The 22475-nt window shown below is 38.7% G+C and overlaps 2 protein-coding genes across 6 annotated transcripts in view; both read right to left on the bottom strand.

Moving 5' to 3' along the window:
- inpp4b (inositol polyphosphate-4-phosphatase type II B) overlaps nt 1-22475 on the bottom strand; it is a 765675-nt gene that overhangs the window by 192057 nt on the left and 551143 nt on the right. The gene's annotated exons all lie outside the window — the stretch shown is intronic.
- fam13a (family with sequence similarity 13 member A) overlaps nt 1-22475 on the bottom strand; it is an 84007-nt gene that overhangs the window by 8049 nt on the left and 53483 nt on the right. For all 4 annotated transcript variants that reach the window (XM_083538613.1, XM_083538611.1, XM_083538612.1 and 1 more), the window contains 5 exons: nt 21186-21250; nt 20665-20701; nt 5361-5472; nt 1460-1676; nt 47-188 (listed from right to left, as the gene is read on the bottom strand). In XM_083538613.1, coding sequence (XP_083394739.1) covers nt 47-188; nt 1460-1676; nt 5361-5472; nt 20665-20701; nt 21186-21250 — 573 coding nt within the window. The remainder of the gene's footprint in view (nt 1-46; nt 189-1459; nt 1677-5360; nt 5473-20664; nt 20702-21185; nt 21251-22475) is intronic.

Below are 22475 nucleotides of genomic sequence, written 5' to 3' on the forward strand. Positions count from 1 at the left end.
GCTCTATCACAATCCGGGACTTTCTGCAACGTTAGCTCTTACTAACCCTGTACTTGCGTTCTTCCTCGAACTTTTCCTCGAACTTGCGGATCTTTTTCCTCAGGTTGTGGATCTTTTTAGAGAGCTGCGTCGAGGTGAGGGTCTCGCCTTCGTTATCACACGAACCGAGCGAAGAACTCCGCCGCCGGCTGAACACGAAACATAGAAGAAACTTAATCAGACACGGGAAACATCATCCCTTTGGTCCTTAACAACGGAATATTATAAGCTCATTTATATCTTTACACGAGACAATAAGTCGGAAATACAGATTTGCACTTTCCGGATGTGTGTGTAGCTGATCTATCTTCTTACAGAGCTTTTATTTGTTTAGTTGTAAATGCCACTAAAGTGGATTCCCTCTTACAACTGCTGCTTCACAGACACAGTTTTTTTTGACAGATTATTTGAATGGCAGCCATGAAAAACTAAATGACTTCCAAGCCTCAAATATCTCTAGCTTTTGTTCTGAGAAATGGTGGTTTTATGGTTAAAGGGTTTGAACTTTTTATTGGTAGAATGGGATTTGAGCTCACAACCTATGATGTTGGGTCTGTGAGCAAGATGCTAACTGCTCAGCTGTATCCTGTCCTAGTTGGGAAACTTTTTTGAATAAAAGCTTTAGACAAATGAACAAGATGTAAATGCTGAAAGTTGACCGGTGGCTCAACATTTCCATTTAAGGCATTTGGCAGACACCTTTATTCAGAGGGGCTCACAACTTTGCAGTTGAGTGTTAAGGGCCTTGCTTAATGGCCCCCACTGGCATCTTAGTGGTGCTGGAATTTCAACTCGTAACCTTTTGATCCAAAGTCCGGCGCCTTAACCACTGAGCTACCAGAACCCTGACGAAGATGGGTTCTCTTTTGAGCCTGGTTCCTCTCAAATTATCCTCCTCATGCCATCTAAGGTAGTTTTTCCTTGCCACATTTGGCACTGGCTCGCTCAGCAATTATAAAGAACAAACTTGTAGGCAATACACTTACACATTATTTTATACAACCTTACAGCCGTTTTATCTGTGTAACGCTGCTTTGAGACAATATCCATTGTAAAATGTGCTATATAAAAAAAAAAATGAATTGGAACTGAATTGAGCTACCACATCCCCAGTTAATGCTCCTGGTTACTGATTAGTAAGTTGGGGGGGTTTGAGCTCCAGCAATGTCAAACTGCCCCTGCTGGGCTTTTTGAAGAAGGTTCTTAACTTGTGCTTCAGGGCTGACCCTGCACTTTGACCCCAACTTCCTAACAACCGAGCTTGCAAAGATAAGAATTTGGCTGTGATGTGACGTACCTATGTCTGCTTTTTTCTACAAAACAGACTTGACCCATTGCGGTTTCCAGTGTAAAAAAAAAAGTATTAAACAGTATAAAACATACATGACTAGCTGTCAGTAAGTTTCAGGTTTGCTCTCACCTAATGAAAGAGTGCGTGTTGGGGGGCGAGGGAGGCACCTCGGTGTCATCCAGGTACTGCTGCGAGTTCCCGTAGGCATAAAAGCGTGGCGAGACCATGGGATCCGAGTCTTCCTCCAGCAGCTGACGGATCATTTTGCCCCCGCTGTGGGGGGACAGGTGAGCTTCTTCACTGTCCATGTTGTCTCTGTGCCAGGACGAATAAGCTGGCACTGGTTCTATCAACAATATATATGTATATATTGATATATAATACGCACACATCCATACAAAGCAGGGGAACTACTTTACATAGAAGAATATAACCAGAGTCTGGTGTTCATACTGAACATGTTCATGAGCTTTAGGATTAACATCGTATTTAAACAAATCATGGTACAGGTTTGTTTCTAATCTTAATGGGAGAAGTTCTAATCTTGGACTAAGGAACAAAGCTTAACTCAAACATATGATTGATGTCAGAGAAGAAAAGAGGGGGGAAAAACAGCATAGAGCTGTTGCCAAGAAACAAGCAGTGACAATAGCAAGACTGCAGCAAAGGACGCAAGGTCATTTAAGAGCACACATGCATAAAACAAACACCCACGTGTGTCAGAGTGTGCATCATGCTTCAAGTGTATATTTTTTGTATTATATCACCAGTACTATTCCCACGTATTCTTTGTTTTTCTCTCCACATGTACAGTAACTGCCTTCGGTCTCGTCCTGAACACTGACATGCAAGACGCACCTTTTTTTTTATTGTTGTTTTCTGATTGTTATGGTGTTGACAGATGAAACTGAGCCGAACTTTCCCTGATGAGCTCATCAAGCAAACCAACAGCCGTATTTCTTTTCTCATTTGCTCAAATGTAGCTCCTTTCTTGGGTAAAAATAAGATAAATATGACCCTTTTTTCAATAAGTTTGCATGAGTTTTTAAACTCATGTATAACTAAAGTTTAACAGTGTGAAAACACTCAGACGATGATGCGATAATCGTCCCGAGTGATGCAATCTGACTGAAAAAGCAGAGAATGAGTATTTTCTTCTGACTCCGATGTACGGGCGTGTGCATTGTACCCTGGCACTCGGCATTGCTGCGGGGTCACCGAAACAGCTTTGGCACTGTCGACAAAGGTTGACCCCCCGCCGTCTACATGTCCATTTCAGAAGGCTCATCTGCTGTCTGTACAGCCTCTCTCCATTGTGGTGCAGAGATTTAAACTCATGACCTTTCGTTTAGAAGTTCAATGTCTTAACCACTGAGCTACTCCTTCACCTACTACCATGTGCTTCTAGGGGGGTTTCCATTAAGGCAAGACTTTGGAAGAGAGTAAGTGAGAATAAGTTTTTATAGGATTATTATTTGATCAAGGGGCATTGTCTTGCATTATCCTTTAATCATGGACCATTGTTTAAAATGAGCTCATCCATTTGTAGTGTTACATGAGATTACCACAGACAACTACTTCTGACACATTTCCTTTCTGGAGAACTTTAAAATGAAAATTATGGACACTTTTCTGGCCACAAAAATGTTTTAAAATATGAAGTAGTACATATTGTCCCCCCCCCCCCCATCTCATCTCCCTGGTTCGAGCCTGAGCTCGGGTTAGTGTGTTGGCAGAGTCTGTACATTTATTCCTGGTGTCCTTGTGGGTTTACTTTGGGTTCCCTAGTTTTTTTTTCCACCTCTCATAAACATTCTGTATGTGGATTGTGTTCATGTAATGGCACATGGGTACTACAGAATGTTAAGAAAGCATTATATGTATTACAGTTAAATAAGATTAGCATCTTTATAGTTATGGTGAAAATATGCTGCCCTGAAATGGACTGGATTCCCACCTAAAATGTTTCTGGATAGACTCTGGATTCACTGTGACACTGACCAAAGATTTCTTAGTGGTTAAGGCTCTGGGTTACTTATCAAAAAGTTGGGGTTTTAAGCCTGGGTATTGCCAAGCTGCCTAACTTGGGGCCCTTCAGCAAGGCCCTTAACCCTCTGTGCTCGAGGGGTGCTGTATCCTAACATCGCTGGGATATGCGAAGAAAGAATTTCGCAGTTCTATAAAGTACATGTAACAAGCATAAAGCACCTTTCTTATCTTTTCTTGAAGTGGTTAATGCATTACGCGTTACCGAATATCGTGAGTTTAAATCCCAGCCACACCAAGCTGCCACTCTGGGGCCCCTGAGGAAGGCCCTTAACCCCTTAGCTTCTCACTTGTATAAATGAGATAAGGGCATCTAGGATATAACCTAAATGTCTAATAAAGCGGTTATTAAAGAATGAATGAATGAACAAAAGTCTGCCCATTTCGTTATAACTAAAAAGATACAATTCTTTTCTAACTTTTCAACATTTTAAGGTTTCCAAAACTCTTTCTTTGTGGTTCCCACATACCCTCAGATGCACATATCGATAGTGGTATTCTAACACATTGGAGAGGGATTCCTCCCTCTGAGAAAGTAGTTCCAGCTCAGATTTTATTATATTATTATATATTAAATTTTATAATAATTAGATTAAGCATCTCTACTATTTTGTATACATGTTTAACACCCACACAGCCCCTGTAGGCTTCTACTGTGAAAGAGTTTTAAGCACAGGTTTTTGTTTGCTGCTGATTGCAGTCATGTGGAGATTCTTGTTATCTACACTCTAGCGATCAAGACGGTGAATCCGAAAAGCTGTGGATGATGTAACAGCCAAAAACACACCATGCAGGGGCATCTCTGGACATGAAAGAACATAAAACTGCAGCTGACACTGCTTCAGTTTAAGCAGCTTCAAGTCAAAAGGGTAAGAAAATTACTCAATCTGGCAACTCAATCTATCAGATCTGTATCTCTGCTCCGAAAGACGGAGAGACGCTGCAGAATTTTTGCACTGTTTGGGCGAGACTCACACTGCCAAGGTCTTGCGTTTGCGCGTGTGTGTGTTTGTGTGTGTGTGTGTGGGCGTGCGTGGGTGCGGGCATGTACAGGTTCGTGCACATAGGTAACTGGCAGCCATGTAAAAAAATTAGTTTGCATATAGGAAGAAAGGCGCGTGTGTGCGTGTGTGTGTGTGTGTGTGTGTGTGTGTCTGTCCTTCAGGGCTGGCCCACAAAACGGGTGTGAGAGAGAGAGAGCAAGGGAGAGAGAGAGATACAGACTAATGCATTCATTCTCGTGTATGGCCCATAAAATATGATTATAATCCACAACCTTTGAGCTTCTTTTTTGCATTATGATTTGGCACTATGATGATATATTATCATTAGTAATTATGCCACAGAATTTTTGATCATTTGTAGTCTCGCCAATGGCAATTATACTAATAATCAACAATATTAATCACCTAAATATCAAGTGATTTTTGTAAAGGCCACATTACCCATTTTAATAGTGGGAAACCTGTTATTCGTAAAAGCTGTATACAAAATGGAATAATATTGTATCCATTGGACAAAAAAAACATTCAAAACAAGATCCATAACTGAGACCATGACGAGATATTTGGCTACACATGCACAGAATCTTGACCGCAATGTGGAGGCTTTAAAAAAATAAAAATAAAAAACCTGGAAAAGCCATGCAAGATCCTTAATGCAGTCTCATTAAAAACATTCATTAAGTTTCGAATGCAGGTTTGAACCCACTCCAGATCTGGACCATCTCTCCAATTAGTTACAGCACTTTTACTTTTTATACAAACAAACTGCGGAGCAAAATGAAGCCTTTCATGTAGGCAGCATGGTGTATTCCAAGGAGAAATAGATACTTGACCAAAGCAATGTAATCTGATCTCTCAAGCACAACAAAGTAGGTTTGCAGCTGCCACCCATGTGCTGCAAGAGCAAGCAATGTACAGCAGGGAGGAAAAACAGAAAAGAAGAAGGAAAGAAACCGAGAGAGAGAGAGAGAGAGACTGACCTCCCCAGTTGCTGTCCTCCATTAAAGCGGACAGGTCGAGGCGAGGAACGTCCTCGCAGCGTTCTGAAGGCTCCGGGCCGTTGATGGCCTCCTGGATCTTCATGGCAGGCGTCTAGCAAGGGAAAAGGAGTGAGAGATGAATGCAAAATACAGCAGATCAGGAGCTGAGTGCTCCTTAAGTTCAGTCGAATGCTGCCTTCTTGTAGCCCTGCCCATGAGGCAGGGTGGGGAGAGGGAGGTGGAGCTTATGCACCAAACCCCCCAGCCTGCTGATCTGTACTGAGCAGAAAAACATCCTCCCATCTGCCATACAAGCACACACACACATACACACACCTCCCTGTTGAGCTGCCCTATACTTGTTTGTTTCAGTGGCTGGAAAAGGCGGGAGAGAAGAGAAGAGGGGAGGAGGGAAAAAGAAGAAGGGAGGAGAGGGAAAAAGAAGGGAGGAGCATGAAAAATAAAATTAATAAAAAATAAAAAACCAAGGAACACACACAGCACGCAGGGCACACAGCAGACTGACAGGAACTTCTGTTATTGCATATGTGACCACAAAACAACAGCGGTTTCACCTTTCATTATCTTCGCTTTCTAATCGTCGTCCTCTACTCGCTCGTTCACGTTTTCTCCTTCGTTCTAACCGCTCAGCTTTTCTGGACATGTTTCTCCTTCTTACCCACATGCACTCCCACATCAACAACATGGACACACACACACACACACACACCCAGACTGCCAGGGTTAAGGCGTGGGACTGGTTATTTTCGGAGCGGATCGCAGCCATGCAGTAGAGATGTGGAATTCTTCTCCTCCCTCCTTCCTGCTATGCATAACTGACTGCATGACACCACACTCTGCTAAGAGCTCTATTACCACCAGCCCTCTGACTGCGGCTGCTATTATTGATTCGACAGCACATATACCCCACACACGCACGCTGATGGATCTGGTCTATGACAAACATGCCGTTTAAGGCAACGCAGTGCCTTTCAGAAAAAATAAGCATTTCAGAATTGATAGATACCAGATATATTAAAATACTTACCGTATTTTTCGGACTATAAGCCGCTACTTTTTTCCCACGTTTTGAACCCCGCGGCTTAAACAACGAAGCGGCTAATTTATGGATTTTTCCTGGGTTTTTCCCGGTTTCACAAACTTCAAGCCAATAAACTGAGCGACATAACATTAGACCAATGAAATTTCCAAATGGAAACGAAAAAACGCACCTCACCTGTGTTATGAGCTGCACGGCTTCGGGAGAAAAAACTTTTTTTTTTAAATGCACGACGATGCCAAAAGATAAACTCCCAAGAGAAATAGTTGTGAAAGGAAAGAGAAAGACGGTGAACAATGACTTTCTTGGTCGGCTACTGTTTAGATACAAGCCGTTGTAACACGTTGAGTCTGGGTCATGGGAGAGCTCACTAACTCCAGTTGCAACAGAAATCATATAAGCACATGCTTTTTTATTTTTCTTGGCAACAGCGTTACGGGTTAGTCAAAGAAACTTAGAAATGAGCATCAAAAAATAATAAGGACATATTCCTCGGTCTTGCACACATGCAGTAACACCGGAAAAATGCGTCGGCAGCCTATTCCCAAAATGCCGTACTGCTCTTAAAGAAGCCACAACATATTTCACCTGTGTAACAGACACTGTCGTTAAAGCCTTTGTAAAGTTCATTAGTTTCAGTGTAGACAGGCTTATAGACAGGTGCGGCTTATTTATGTTTAAAATAAAAATCTGTCAAATTCAGTGGGTGCGGCTTATATATGGGTGCGCTTAATAGTCCGGAAATTACGGTATCTTGTATACTTAGATATCTCAATATACTAGAACATTCTGCTATGAAAGGCTATAGCAGGCCCAATTCCAACCAACTTAAAGCACTTTTTTTTTTATGTTACATCAGCTTCATGAACCTTGATGCGATCCAGAAACTAAAGTTATCACTTCCAAGGCTGGGCATCAGGTCATTAGCCTCCATAAAAGACTTCTTCTTTAACCTCCTCTTGTTGGTGTGAGTAGAGCAAAGATCACATCTGCAATAGGAAATACAGAACACGATTCTAAAGAGATTCCTGTTAGATTCCAAATTATGTAAAAAATAAATAAATAAATAACTCAACTAAAAACACTTATTGTATAGTTATTTCTACTCTTACATGTACAGTAAGTCCCTGACCGGTAAGTCCGTTTTGTTCGGAAGTACAACAAAGTGAGGTTTATACACCTTTGACACTGTATAATGCATCGGATTGCAAAATTCCAGGAATTTTCAAGAGTGGAAACTTTCGATAGGAATTAACGGGAATTAATAGGAATAAACTGGTAATTTACAAAATAGCCTATATCTGGAAACTTAAATGTAGTTAAAAAAATCTTGCAGGATAATTTTGTTTTAAAACAAACAGATTTAATGCAATTTCACTTCACACTTACAGCAGGACTGATGAGGCCACACCCCCTACATGCGCTGCGCATTCCTCTATAACATAACTAACTTGAATCCTGCACACAAAATATTGAAAATGTCCATCTTTGTGAGTATTCACATAAATTACATATCTGTTTGCATGCGTCAGTTTATGACCAATACAGTTTATATAAATTTCTAATAAATTCCCATTAATTCCTGTAAATACACATCAATTTCCAACTTGGAATATTTCTAAAATTCCCATAAAAAGTTTCCAGAAATTTACCAAAAATGTCCTGCCGCTTTGAAACCCTGGTAATGTGTGTGTATATATATATATATAAAAAAAAAAAAAAATTACTGTGTACTCTGTATCATGGGTTACCCTGCGTTTTGACCACAGCTTCCTAACATTGCTGGGATCTGCAAAGAAAGTGCTTTTAAGTACGTAACAAGTAAAAAAGCACCTTTTTCTTTTCTATTCTCAGAGTGCACACTGAATACACAGGGCAGGATGGATAACTAGATGGTATACATTAGCTACAGGACAACTGGAAATCAGGATGGCTACTTTTGGCATCAGTCATTAAACATCCTGTTTTACAGGTTTTCCACTGAATCAGACCTCACAGAGCTTCTACACATGTGAAACCTTCTGGCTTGTCTGTGGTCTGGCCTGCTGTATCTAAATCCACATTTTACCTCTAACAACGATGACTTGAACGTCATCAATATGATAAAGAATTTCCTGTGGAAATGCAGGTTTACCTTGGCCAAATACAACCCGATTGTGTCATGCTGAAAAAGATATTGAACTAAAGACCCGATTAAATCAAATTAAATTAAATGTTCTCAAATATGTTACAATAAACATGTATTTAAATTTAAATAAAAACATAATTTAAAAAAGGATACTTTATAGCCAGGGCCATTTGTAGCCTTTTTTTTTTTTGGCACCTTAGGCAAGATTCCTATCATCAGCCTTTAATGGCTCCACCCTCCCAGCACAATGCTCCACCCCCACACCATACAAATGATTCACAACCTTTCAGAAAAAAATATATATTTAAGAATCATTGCAAGATTGCCTGCATTCAAGTATGTAAACATATACTGTATATTAAACTTAAGCAGAAAAACTGGTAAATCATTTCAATGAGCGTAGCAGGGCAGAGGGCACTCACGGGCGCGACCCCCCCCCCTCCAAGCCTATGCCTAGAAACAGTGCTGTTTATAGCACACGATGCAAAAACACCAAGTAGGCTGATATGAGAACTGTCCTACAGGCCGATGTCCTATTATTCTAATGAGCATGCTTGATTTATATCCTTCTGCCCTTTACTCTCGTCCGTGCAGGTGTTGAGCCTCGGTGCACATACCTAACAAGCTACAGACTCATCACTGAGAAACCTGAAGAGCCTGTTCAAACGTGAAAACACCAGCCATGCGGTTGGTCAGATTTAAACCTGCACTTTGCCCAAGAATAAACAGCCACACCCACTTCAAAAACACTGTGAGTCAAGAAACTTCTACTTTGGTGTTATCTTAAAGGATCCGACATGGATTTAGTGGCCCAGGCATGCAAACAGTTATTGAAGCACTTGCATCTTAATATAATAAGAACCCAAACGCGATCTGGCAGCCGTATGGATGCTGAAACAGACTCCCCCGAGTGAATCTCACTCCATGGACAGCGAGTAATGTGTAAACGCCATCTGTTGCTGCTGCTGTTGCTGCTCAGCCCAATCACAGCTCCAGCAATGGAAACTTCTCGTTCGCTTTCTTAATTTACTGGTTGTCATTTGCCTATTAACATTTTATTAACACACATTTTGTACTTTACTTATATTCCACAGAGATGCTGTTGACTTTAGGCAAGAAAGTTCTATAACAGTATCTCTATCTATAGTTTTGGCTGTAGTCCAAATCTAATAGCGTGTTTTATACTTAAAACAGGAACACAAGCCTATAATTATTGATATGGTATAGTTTTAATGAAAGGAGTCTCCAATGTTGTGGTCAGGTTCAGTATTCCACCATGAGTAAGGGCTCAGGATAGAAGCCATTATATTTTCCTAATTTTTATACAGCATTACAAGCAGGGTTTATTTTTTCAACTTATTAAATGTAGACAGGAAAAATCAAGACAGAGGCATGTGAGTGACTACTATCCTGTTTTGTGAACGTTCAACAATATCACTTGTAACTACAAACTGGTAAAAAATTTATGTATAACTGGCAGATTGCTGTAGTATAAAAAAACAAAGTACAGAACTTGCATGCTGTAAGAAAATGTTAAACTCCAGTAGTAGAAGTAGTAGTGACTCTACATAGGGTTTAGACGGAACCTTGTCTTTGAAAGCAGCATGCTTTTATATTTTTTAGTTCTAACGTAACCTTGGCCAACACACGGAGAAATAGTTTTGCGCTTTCGGTTTTAATAAGGTACAGTCATTTTGGTACACAGTAGAGGTGACCCCGAATAATCAAACAATTGATGCTTGAAAAAGAGGAGTCTTATTCGAGCTTTTAATAATCACGACTCCATTTTTCTGTGTATTCTGCGTAAAAACATGTTTTAGAGGCAGCATCATGGATAATAACCAATACAATTTGTAGTACCAGGTCTGCTTCCACAAAGGGTTATGGTTATTATCCATGATGATGCCTCTAGAACTTGCTCTTACGCCTGAATACACAGTAATACTGACCACAGGGAAACAATGTTTATGTTTATGCCTCTTAGGTCTTCAGCTGTAAAGGTATATTCCGTTCAAATTTAATTCTGTACATTAATTTTTTATTGTTTTTCGGTGCATAGATGTTGCACTGTACTGTAGCGCCATCGCACAGGACATTCAGCCGAATTAATTTGTATTTTTGCCGACATGTGAAATGCAAATCTTGTCTGCATCGTGTCCTTTCTCCCGATGTCCTAAGAGGAGGCCATGATTTATAATTTTTCCTTTCTTGTTTTCTCGTTATCACGACTTTATTTTCTTGTGACCTTGCAATAACAAGCATCCTGATCAATACTTAACTTCTCTGTGTATTCGGCATAGAAGCACAGTCTAGAGGCAGCATCATGGATAATAACCATAACAGTATGTGTCAGTGGGTGCGTGGACGAAATGTTAAGTCGTGATCACGAGAAAACAACTCGTTATGTTGAGATCACCATAAAAGAAAATGCCTCTTAGGCCTTGCATTTTTAGGCCTTTTTAGGTTTATTTACCAAAATTATATATATATATATATATATATATATATATATATATATAATGTGTGTGTGTGTGTGTGTGTGTGTGTGTAGTCGTTTAACGAATGTTTATTCCTTTCATTTTAACTTAGAGATGATGATAAATATTTCTTACCCACTTATTGACTACCTAGTGTTGCCCCCACCAACGCACGCACACGCACGCGCACGCACGCACGCGATTCGACTATAGACCATTTTAGAAAAGTAAACAATAACAAACGCGTTGTGATGATTCTGCGCATGTCTGTTCCTAATTCATTACCGGGGGCGCCATTTTTAAATCCTGAACCTGTCAAAACAGAATGACTAAGATATTTAAAAAAAATAAAATAATAAAAGCTAAAAACAGATGGAATTTAAGGGGGTTCGTGGAATTACCGAATCCCCTTAAATTACACATTGAGGCGACAACTTTTCACTCAAAACATTAAACGTTTACCTGAAGAAACGTATCCAAACATGTATTATTATTATCTGGTTGAGACAGCGAGAGAAGCAGTAAAGACTTATCGCAGTCTGGATGCATACACTTACTTCCTTAGAGGGAAAGTCGGAAAAATGTAGCCATACAATGTGGATGATGTTTATCTTTTGTGTTTGTTGATGACCGAAGCGTCAGTCGCTGTTTGAAGACGTCATCTAGTTGGTTCGTTGCTAAGGTAACCGATGTTCTCAGCGCGTGCTGCACTGCATGGCTTTATTATTATTATTGTGTTGTGTTTACTAAGTTTGGTCTTATCGCATTACACCACATTAAGCGTTTAAGAATATCTATTAAATTGTAGGATTTAAAGGTTATAAATGATGTGCTGAAAAGCACAATAACATCTGGAGATAATACTCGCGGTGAATCCAGAAGAGCCTTTGTGCGGGAGATTGAGATGAGACGAGATGAGATGAGATGCACTGTTTAATCAGGGTTCATGTGCGAGTTTCACCTCCTGATGGTCAATAAACAAATCTTGTGATCTGAGCTTCTTGTTGTCAATGTCCTAAATGCAGAGTTGATTAATGATTGGGAAGATCGGATCATTTTGGTTCTTTGAAACTTGTTACTCAATATGAACGAATCTTTGTATTTTTTTTTTATTCAATTTTATTCAATTAAATTTTTTTTAGTTCATTTCGTTCCTTTACTCAAAAATAAAGTCTTACATTTTTAATAAGGAAGATCCCCCAACGCGTCTACATACACAAACCTTGACATAGACATAGACATAGACATATTTTTATATATATATATATATATATATATATATATATATATATATATATATATATATATATATATATATATATATATATATATATATATATTTATTTTCATGACTATGAAAATTGTAGAGTCACACTGAAGGCATCAAGGGCTATTTGACCAAGAAGGAGAGTGATGGGGAGCTGCGCCAGATGACCTGGCCTCCACAGTCACCGGACCTGAACCCAATCGAGATGGTTTAGGGGTGAGCTGGACCGCAGAGTGAAGGCAAAAGGGCCAACAAGTGCCAAGCATCTCTCGGAGAACTCCTTCAAGACTGTTGGAAGACCATTTCAGGTGACTACCTCTTGAAGCTCATCAAGAGAATGCCAAGAGTGTGCAAAGCAGTAATTAAAGCAAAAGGTGGCTACTTTGAAGAACCTACAATATGACATTTTTTAGTTGTTTCACACTTTTTTGTTATGTATATAATTCCACGTGTTAATTCATAGTTATATCACTGTGTATAAGCCGTATCCCACCAATGTTTTGAATGTGCGTGTTAGCTAACTGCAAACATCTGAGGACCGGCGACGTCACTTCCTTACATGATCAAATGGCAGTTTAAATAGTCTATAGGCAGGACTTCAAAATTCTGACTCGACTATGTAAATCCTTAGTCGTGGAAACCACTACAACGCACTCGCCTATATAAATCACATTCATCAACCAATACACAAACATGGCGTTTATAAACAGAAGCCGCTCTCATGTACGTTTTTTTTTTTTTCTTCCCACCAAATAATGTAAACATGCAGAAAGAGCAGGTCAATCCCAGGCTTTATTTACTACCGTAATCCATTATAACTTTGACTCCAGGCTAATAACGCAACTCAAATCAGAGGTTCGGAAACATGAACTATTTAGCGAGTTGTAGATTCTTGGATAAAACTAGGTTTCTGAGAAACAGGTTTGGACCGATGGGATTAATTTCGAGAGATTTGCACCGTGGCCTGATCTTTCATGGCAGATGTCATTCTCACGTTTGGTATTAGATACTATTAGACATTTAGGCTTTAATCAGTCTGCAAATGCTGGATGTTTTCTGTAATTTGACGAGCTTGAGAGTTAAGTTAATCAGTCCACATTCCTGAATACAACGTGGCACACAGTGCAGAATGAACTCAGCAGTAAACAGCAGTCGGTTAATCACATGAGGGCTGAAAGACGAGGCTGATTCTGAATGAGCGCAGAGTTTTCAGTGATGTGATTTTAGCTGAAGTGTGCGATCCTGCTGCAGGGTCTTCATTCTTGTTACACAAACACCAGTAACCCAGTTCAGGCTGAGAGTCCCACATGGACGACTGACCTAATAACTGCCTACAACTTCGGAGAAAGGGATCTTGGACATACTTCAGGTTTGCTGCAGGCAAGACCAATAAGAATGAAATTTAAGACCTATATCACGACATCAAAAACACACACACAAATACATAGTTTGCAAATAAACTTGCAATTCCCCATAGCTGTGATAAAAAAAATTTGTTTCATGTCTGTGGCACAATCTAAGAGAGATTTGCACCAATAACAGAAAGCTGATTGGCTCTTGCATGTTGGTCTCATTGGTAGTCATAACATAGTGAATTATATTTGGACTAGTGACAGAAAGAACAAAAAACTAACAAAAACATTCTAAAGTGCTGCCGCATGAGCATTAGAGGTAGCGTTATATGGACGTCGGAAAATTAAGAACTGTTTAAAAGTAACACCGAATTTAAGGCTTCTTAAGGCCTAAAATTTTGATTTTTAAATTGTGAATTTTTTTTTTTTTACACTTTTAATGTCACTGTGAAAACCCTGCTCTCAGCAGGTGAGATTCCTCACACTATTACAGCAATTAATCTGTGTGTGTTAGGGATGGTAAGCATCAATTAAAAAAATTGTGCATCGGATTTTAGTTGGCATTTGTATCAATGCTAATTGATACAAATGCAATGCTTTTTAACATATTGCATCGGTGAAAAAAGAATTCATTTATATATAATTATTAGCAGATGCGCTAAACTTTTATTATTTAGAAAGTGACCAATAATTAGCGTCCAATATTTTATATGCAGATTGATTTCTCCTTTCTGAACTTTTGCTTAAACGCGTTTTTGTATCACGGCACTACAAAGACCGAGGCGTATCCTAAATCACATTTAATATAGATTAACATGGCAGAGGTAGAGCTGCATCTTTCTGGAGACAGAACAGGGAAAGAACATCTAGTTTTATTTATTTAGTTTTATTGTATTTAATTAGTTACATTTTGAGTAAGTTGATGATTTGCTGTCTGTCTGAACCAAATAAATATTAGTGAACTAACTGTACCATGTTAAATTGCATAGCATCGCATTGTGTTTGATTTAAATCAGAACAACCTCGCAATAGGGGTGAAACGTATCGCATTGGTAGCTGCTTCATATGTATCTTTAATGTATCGTATCTTTGGCTATGCATTAAGATGCGACTCGCATTGGCCTCAGTTATGGAGATGTACATCCCGAGTGTGTGTAAAAGTCTACACTCTGCCCTCATATTTAACGAGATGACTGGACATCCATTAACTGTTTCATCCAATCTGAAGCACTCTTTCTTTTTTCTTTTTTTTGATGTACACAAGGCCACTGACTGTGTGCCCTATAAATAAGTAAGGCTCGCATGTTAAATCCACTTTGAGTATTGCATTTCACATAATATCTGCATGAGCCACAAATCCCATAAAAGAGTGCTCCAGATGAGGGGTGGAGCATTCCTCTCTGCACTTGCTTAGGAAATAAAGCTTGCATAAATATTCTATGACTTCAAATGCCTGGAATCAACAGTGCAAAGTAATGGAGAGTGTGTTAGGGAAGTGAATAAAAAAGAGTGCAGGCAGGGTGGAGTGGGTGGAATAGAGTGATAGCAGGAGTGATTTGTGATGGAAGAGTATCTTTGAGAGTGAAAAGAAAAGTTTATAGGACTGTGGTGAGACCTGAGATGTTGTATGGTTTAGAGACAGTGGCATTGAGTAAAAGACAGGAGGTGGAGCTGGAGGTAGCAGAGCTGAAGATGTTGAGCTTTTCATTGGGAGTGACGACGATGGACAGGATTAGAAATGAGTTTATTAGAGGGACAGCGCATGTAGGACGTTTTGGAGACAAGGTGAGGGAGGCGAGATTGAGATGGTTTGGACATGTGCAGAAGAGGGACATGGGGTATATCAGTAGGAGAATGCTGAGGATGGAGTCGCCAGGAAGGAGGAAAAGGGGAAGACCAAGAAGGAGGTTTATGGATGTGGTGAGGGACGACATGCAGGTAGTTGGTTTGAAAGAGGCAGATGTGGAGGACAGGGGGTATGGAGACGGATGATCAGCTGAGGCGACCCCTAATAGGAGCAGGCGAAAGAAGAAGAGGAACTTCCATAAATATTGTAAACATTTATTACTACTGCATACAATCACACAAGGCTTGCAAATCCAACAACTCAAATAAAGTTAATTGAATCATTTCTTTGACAAGGTCTTCAAGCCTCAAACTGTTGTCTATTGGTAGATTGACTTCTTTCTAAAAGTGGTGTAGCAAAAATGGATATTTTCACTTGATATCATTTTTTTTGTAATATAGACATGTTGTGTAAAGCTGCTTTGAGACAATGTCTGTTGTGAAAAGCGCTATACAAATAAACTTGACTTGACTTGACATGCTGCCCCATATAATGATGACCCCAGTGTCCTAACAAGCTGGGATAAAATAATTTCACTGTTCTGTTATGTATATGTGACAAATAAAGGCCATTTCTCTATTCCTTAAATTAAGCTTGTATTCAACAATACTATATATTTTTTTTATATGAAATTTTTTTTAGTTCATCTACAAATATCTAAACAACACCGACTAAAAAAAATCATGTGAATTTTATTAGCAGTTGAAGAACAATTAATACGATATATAAAAAAAATTTTTTGTGTTGGACACCATGGTCTGATCTAATTCCTTCCATGGAAACCTGTTTCCAAGAAACCATCCTGTGTGCATTCAAAGCAAGAAATAGTTTAAGTGCCATAAACCATGTGTGCTGATTTAAAATGCATTATTAGCATGGGGTGAGGGATTTTTTTGGAGCTCAATCCTCTGATTATGCCTTTTTTGCAAAACTCAATCATTATCCGTTTAAATAGATCATTTTTTGGAATTTACAAAAGGCAGATCTTCAACAGTGGTCTTCCTTGTTTTGGCGAGGGAGTTTGGGGAAATGGTTTGTCTTTATTTTTGAGTTTTCGTTTTTTGCAGGTAACTAAGATTTTACATAAGTGTTTTTTTTGTTTGTTATTTTGGCCTTGGTTCACCGCAGTGTTTGCATGTACATATTTCAATATATAACTTCTGCTTTATGCTATCCCCAGTGTTTATCTAGCAGGATACCAAATACATCAACCCATCATACCCATCTTACATCAACCAACCTGTGCCTCTTAACACACTGTAAAGGTTAAAAAAAAAAAAAAAAAAAGTGTAAAAAGGCCTTGCTCAAGGGCCCAAGAGTGGCGGTTTGGCAATACCAGGGTTTGCACCGCAACCTTTTGATTAGTAACCCAGAGACTTAACCACTGAGCTGTGATCAAACCCTTTTCCAGCTGTCTTTGAGAGAACTTTTAGGTTCCTTAACATCCATTAAACCCTTAAATGTTAGATTTATTTTACGGATTGTATAACGCATGCATCACTGATTTAAAAATAAGTATGTTCATTATTTTTTCCCCTCATACCCAGACGTTTTGGAAAAGAGTTTTTGCTCTTCAGTGCTTCAAAAATGACTTGTATAATAGGATCAAAATGAAATCCATGCCCTCACTACTCCAAATGACATATTCGCATAACAACTCCAAAATAAAACAAACTCAGGCTTTCATGATCGAAGACATTAAATAGAAATGATCTATATTAGCTGAAGTGCATGTGTTAAGGTGTAGATCAATGGCATTGTATTCTGTGCAGTGTAAGAAGCATTAACATGAGATGTGTGTTGGTGTGAATATTCCATTAAGTTAATTATGTTAACATTGATAGTCAATTCATTAAAGTTTCACAGTGTTACAATTCAGTCCAATAAGAAAGCAAAATGTATAGCATTAAGCAACATGTTGTGGGGTGGTGTGAAAGAGAGATCACAGGTATCTGAAATACACTTTATAAAGTATTGGGACACCTGATTCACCAGCTATATGTGGTTCTTCCCCAAACTGTTACCACTAAATTAAAGGCACATAATTGTCCAGGATGTCTTTGGATACATTTAATTTTCCCTTTATTTGAACCATGAGACCAAAACCTGTTCCAGCATGACAATACCCCTGTGCCCAAAGCCAGCACCATGAAGATCTGCTATATATGGGAGTAAAGTGGAAGATCTTGAGTAACCTGCTATAGAGCTCTGACCTCAACAATAATGAACACCCTTTTTTGGGATAAATGTGAACACTGACTGCACCCCAGACCTCCTCTCCTCACCTGCATCAGTATCTGACTTTACTAACACCCTTGTGGCAGAATGACCAGAAATCTCCACAAACATCTTTCAAAATCTAGTGGAATATTTTCCAGGATGAGTGGCGGATATTAGAATGAGGTCTAATAAGGAAACAGAAACGGAATGTTGAATGCAATGTTTAAAAGGCATTTATGAGTCATAGTGTCAGACGTGTCAGGTGTCCACAAACCTTTGTCCTTATAGTGTATATAGAAGCTTGAAACCAGTATAAATAAATAAATATTAAAACAAACCAGGGAAAAGAAAATCCTTACAGAAAACCTCTCTGTACTACATTCTTTGTTAAATAGTGTAATTTTTAAAATTTGCTTTTAATATGCTTTTTTAGGATTAACAAACTGATATCTCTTATTGAATTATGCTGAGATACCGTATATGTGCTGTGACTGGCTGTATTGCCTGCACTGAGCTGTCAGTAGATACTGACTGAGTAATGTACTGTGTGTACAGTAATGTTTAGAAAATGTGTCTCTAAGCATATGCAAAGTTGGAACAGTGTGTCCTAACCACTGGAATGTAGCCTGCTATCAGGTTGCTAATAGTATGCGCATTTTTTCAATGTGTCCATGTGTGCATACTGTGAAGTGAAATATGGCGCTAGTTTACAAACCGACCTTACATTTATTTGTATTGTTAATAGTTGTTTGTTGCTTATGGTGCTGTAATAGAGGAAAAATTGTCGATTGCAGATTTACCCTGGTTATTAGCTTCGCCCTCCTGTCATTATTAAATTGCTTTTGTTTAGACAACTTCAATTTGTGGGTTTGGGTTTCCAGTGTTCCTGTAATGTTTAGTCTACCATCTGTACCTTTCTGTATTTACCAGTATTTACACTGTATATGACTCTGTGTGTTACGTATCCACTCGTCAGACCCATATTAACTGTTGCACCATGACTCTGTGTGAACAATATTTCGTTGCAGTTGTACGTGATGAGGGGATTGACAATAAAATCTGACTATTTGAATTTGACCAGGTATATAAAATTAATTGCTTACAAAGGTCTGGATAAACAACCAACATAATGGCAGTGTTTACATTATAATGGTTAATTATTAATGATCAATTATAGGCCGGGTCTGAACTGAGTCATTCATTCATTCAGAACAGAGGAGATGTGTGAGTTTTGTCACGTCACAATATAATAATAGAAAAAAAAAAAATCAAGGTAAAAGTCTGTTTCTGACAGAATGTCTTTAAACCTGTAACAAGTTTCTGAGTTGATTACTGTTACAAAAGATCTGGTACAAAAGCTGAGCAGGAGCATGGTTTTAGAATTAGTTTATTTTTCATACATTGCACTTAATATAGATTACTGGCTCTGTATACTATATTAGTATTTATACAGCAATACAGTACACTATATATAGTAATACCTCGGTACTCGTCGGCTGCAGAAATATAGACAAATTTGATGAGAACTTAAAAATGTTTCGTCATGCTCAGAACTCGACACCGACTCTTGAGATGAAACTTGCAGTATCGTGGTAAAAAGGATGCATGAAGAATCCCGTTAGATCACGAACATTGGCATTCTCTTTTGTGCTTTTGGTGCATTTTAAGTCTAAATCATGGGTCCTAAAGTGCTTACAAATGCTACCAAGAAGCCAGGAAAGGATAGTTTTCAGTTTTTACTGAAGGGCAAAAGAAGATATCAAGAAAAAAAAATGTAAGCTGAACACTTGAATCACTTGTAAATGTACAATTTTCCAAGTAATATTTGATATTTCGAGAAACATTTGTTATATTTCTGTTATTCCTTATACAGTACAGTGCTGCATTAAAACATACGTATGTACTAGTCAGTTTTAGCACTTGTCACCAGTTCCAGAACTAGTTACTGAAGAGTACTAAGGTATTAATGTACTTACTGAATGGATGAAAGGTAAATATTGGTTGGTTAGAAACCACAAAGCAAAGAATGCATGTCAATTGCAATTGGCCTTAAAGATAGATGGGAGTCGAAAAGTATAGTTGCGTATTTGGATTAAGAAATTTCCTCACACATTAATTTCCTGACCATTCAATTAGCAAAACAATCCAAACCGGCTAATTTTGTGTAAGTGGCATGTTTTTTAAAAAGCCTTGTGGCAGCTGCTTTGTCATGTAGCCACAGCAGAACGGCTTGGTCATAGCTGTGATGCTGGTGTGAGAAAATGCCAGCTGGCTGGACAACAGTGCCATGAGGAGGTGATGGCAGAAAACAAGCTGAGTGTTTGGGTTCAAAGTGGGTTTTTTTTCCCCCTGGAGCATCAGTGTGAGAGTTCAGTGTGTGAGAGAGATGACTGGATCACATGGGTTGTGGAGTAGGACCACTGTGAGGGGTCGGCAGCACCAGGATTTTCCCACACTCACAGAAATTCAGAAAAATGCAGCTGACTACAGGGCCATTTAAGCATAATAAATAACAAAAACATTCCCTGTTCATGAATAGCACAGATCCATATCCATGAGTAGCATAGAATCAGTTTCCATAGATTCCAGTTCTTTTTTTTTTTTTTTATGATTATAATCATACTCTTGGTGTCACCCAAATAAAGATGGGCTCCTCTTTGAGTATGGTTCCTTGCCACAGTCACCCAAGGTCACCCCAAGCTTGCTCATTGGGGATAAATATGCATAGTTCACTTATTTACTTACATTCTGTAAAGCTGCTTTGAGACAATGTCCATTGTTAAAAGCTCTATAGAAATACACTTGAATTGAATTGAATAAATTGTGTGTCTGATGTGAGATGTGTGCAGTCTCCATATATAACCAACATGATCACATCGAATGCAAAAGCCACAAAGACACCAAGACAACCAAAGAAGCACCAGGAAAAAAACAAACAAAAAGCACGTTCTTACCTTGGGACGAGGCAAGTCGCTTGTTTTCCACGCTTCCCTGGAACAAGTAAAAAATGGCATCATTTTACAGCTCCATTCAGGATTATGCTAGAAGAGCGAGCATTTCCAAAGCAAACAGGAAGCTAATGGAGTGCTTTCGAAAGAGAGACTGCGATTGAGCTCACGCTGCTTTCTGTGCATCTACTCCCTTCCTCAAATTCACTCCAGTCTCAGCAGCTATCCAGTCGATCTGATATGACAAAGTGGACTTTCAATGGTGTGTCACTAGGTCAATGGAATGTGCAGGGAAAGCAATAATCAGATAAAAAAAAACCCTGATAAACATAGGAGTCGCTCAAAATGCTATTATTTACTAATTTTGAAAAATAGAAGAATCAATGATTTGTACTTTTGATTTTTGTATCTTTTTTTGGTAAAAATAAATAAATAAATAAATCAGTATATGTATATAATCAGAATCAAAATCAGTCATATTAAATGCGCTGTGGTAATCAATGATCATCTCATGCTAATGTCAATACCTGCTATTTGTAGCCTCCATATTGTCTTCCATGTTTCTATCATGTGATCTGGGTGCGCTGTGATGCTAAAATAACAGACAAATAATATAATTAATAAATAACATACACAAGTTGTAACAAAACAGATTTATTAAGACTTATTTCAAGTAATAGCAACTAACACCATAACTGTTCTGTTGAACACCAACAACAGTAGCATTTCTGTGGTACAGGCTTCAATTAGCCATGTGCAAAAAAGCCATGTGCATCACTAATCCTTGGATGCCCATGACCCTTTCAAAGGTTCACCACTTGTTCCTCTTTGGACCACTTTTGGTAGGTTTTTAACACTGCATACCGAGAACACATCGCAAGATCTGCCATTTTGGAGATGTTCTGTTGTCTTGCCAATTCGGCGCTTGTCAAAGTTGATCAGATTTTTACATTTGCCTGTTTTTTTTTTCTTGCGTCCACATTGATGGAGTGAAAAGCTGATAGAAAGATGTAAGAACACACAGTGCATTGCAGCTGACAAAGACAAAGACAAGCCGGTGGCATGCTGCCATTATGATGCTTTTAGCAATGTTCTAATAGGAAACCCTGTGTCTGGGCATCAGATGTACCTACACATTGTTGCACAGCAAGTACACAACCTCTGTGGCAAAATGAATTCCTCTAATGACCGTAACCCTGACAACATGCTCTGCCACACAGCAAAAATTGTTCAGAAAAGGTTTGATAACTTAGCCTTCAAATTTCCCAGATCTTAATCTAATTGAGCATCTGTGGTCCAATCTTTTGAGGCCCCTTGCAACTAACAGGACTTGATGTATATCTGATAATAATTTGTCCTTGATTATGTGGTATGTCCGTCATTCAGGTCCTTGTATATATATATATATATATATATATATATATATATATATATATATATATATATATATATATATATATATATATATATATATATATATGGAGTATTACATCATGTTAAACAAAAGCATCTCCCACCATGACTATACACACCAAAGTGGTCGTAGTGATTCTCTGCCCTAATCCTTCCTTCAGGGCATCTCTAATGGCAACTAATGCAGGTAATAGCTGATTAGTAAATGGATCTAAACCTACCAGCCTATAAACCTGTCAACAAGATCTTCTTGGCTTCAGATAAATGCTTGTGCTAATTGAAGCCTTATTAGGCCACCTGTAATTTAGCTGGAGCGTTCCACAGGAAAGCATGCCCTGCTTATGGTACAACTAGGCCTTTTTAGCTTGTCTGTTTCCCCCCAATCATTCTCTGCAGCATACCCT

This window comes from Silurus aristotelis (genome assembly GCF_946808225.1).
Source record: "Silurus aristotelis genome assembly, chromosome: 4".
Classification (NCBI taxonomy): domain Eukaryota; kingdom Metazoa; phylum Chordata; class Actinopteri; order Siluriformes; family Siluridae; genus Silurus; species Silurus aristotelis.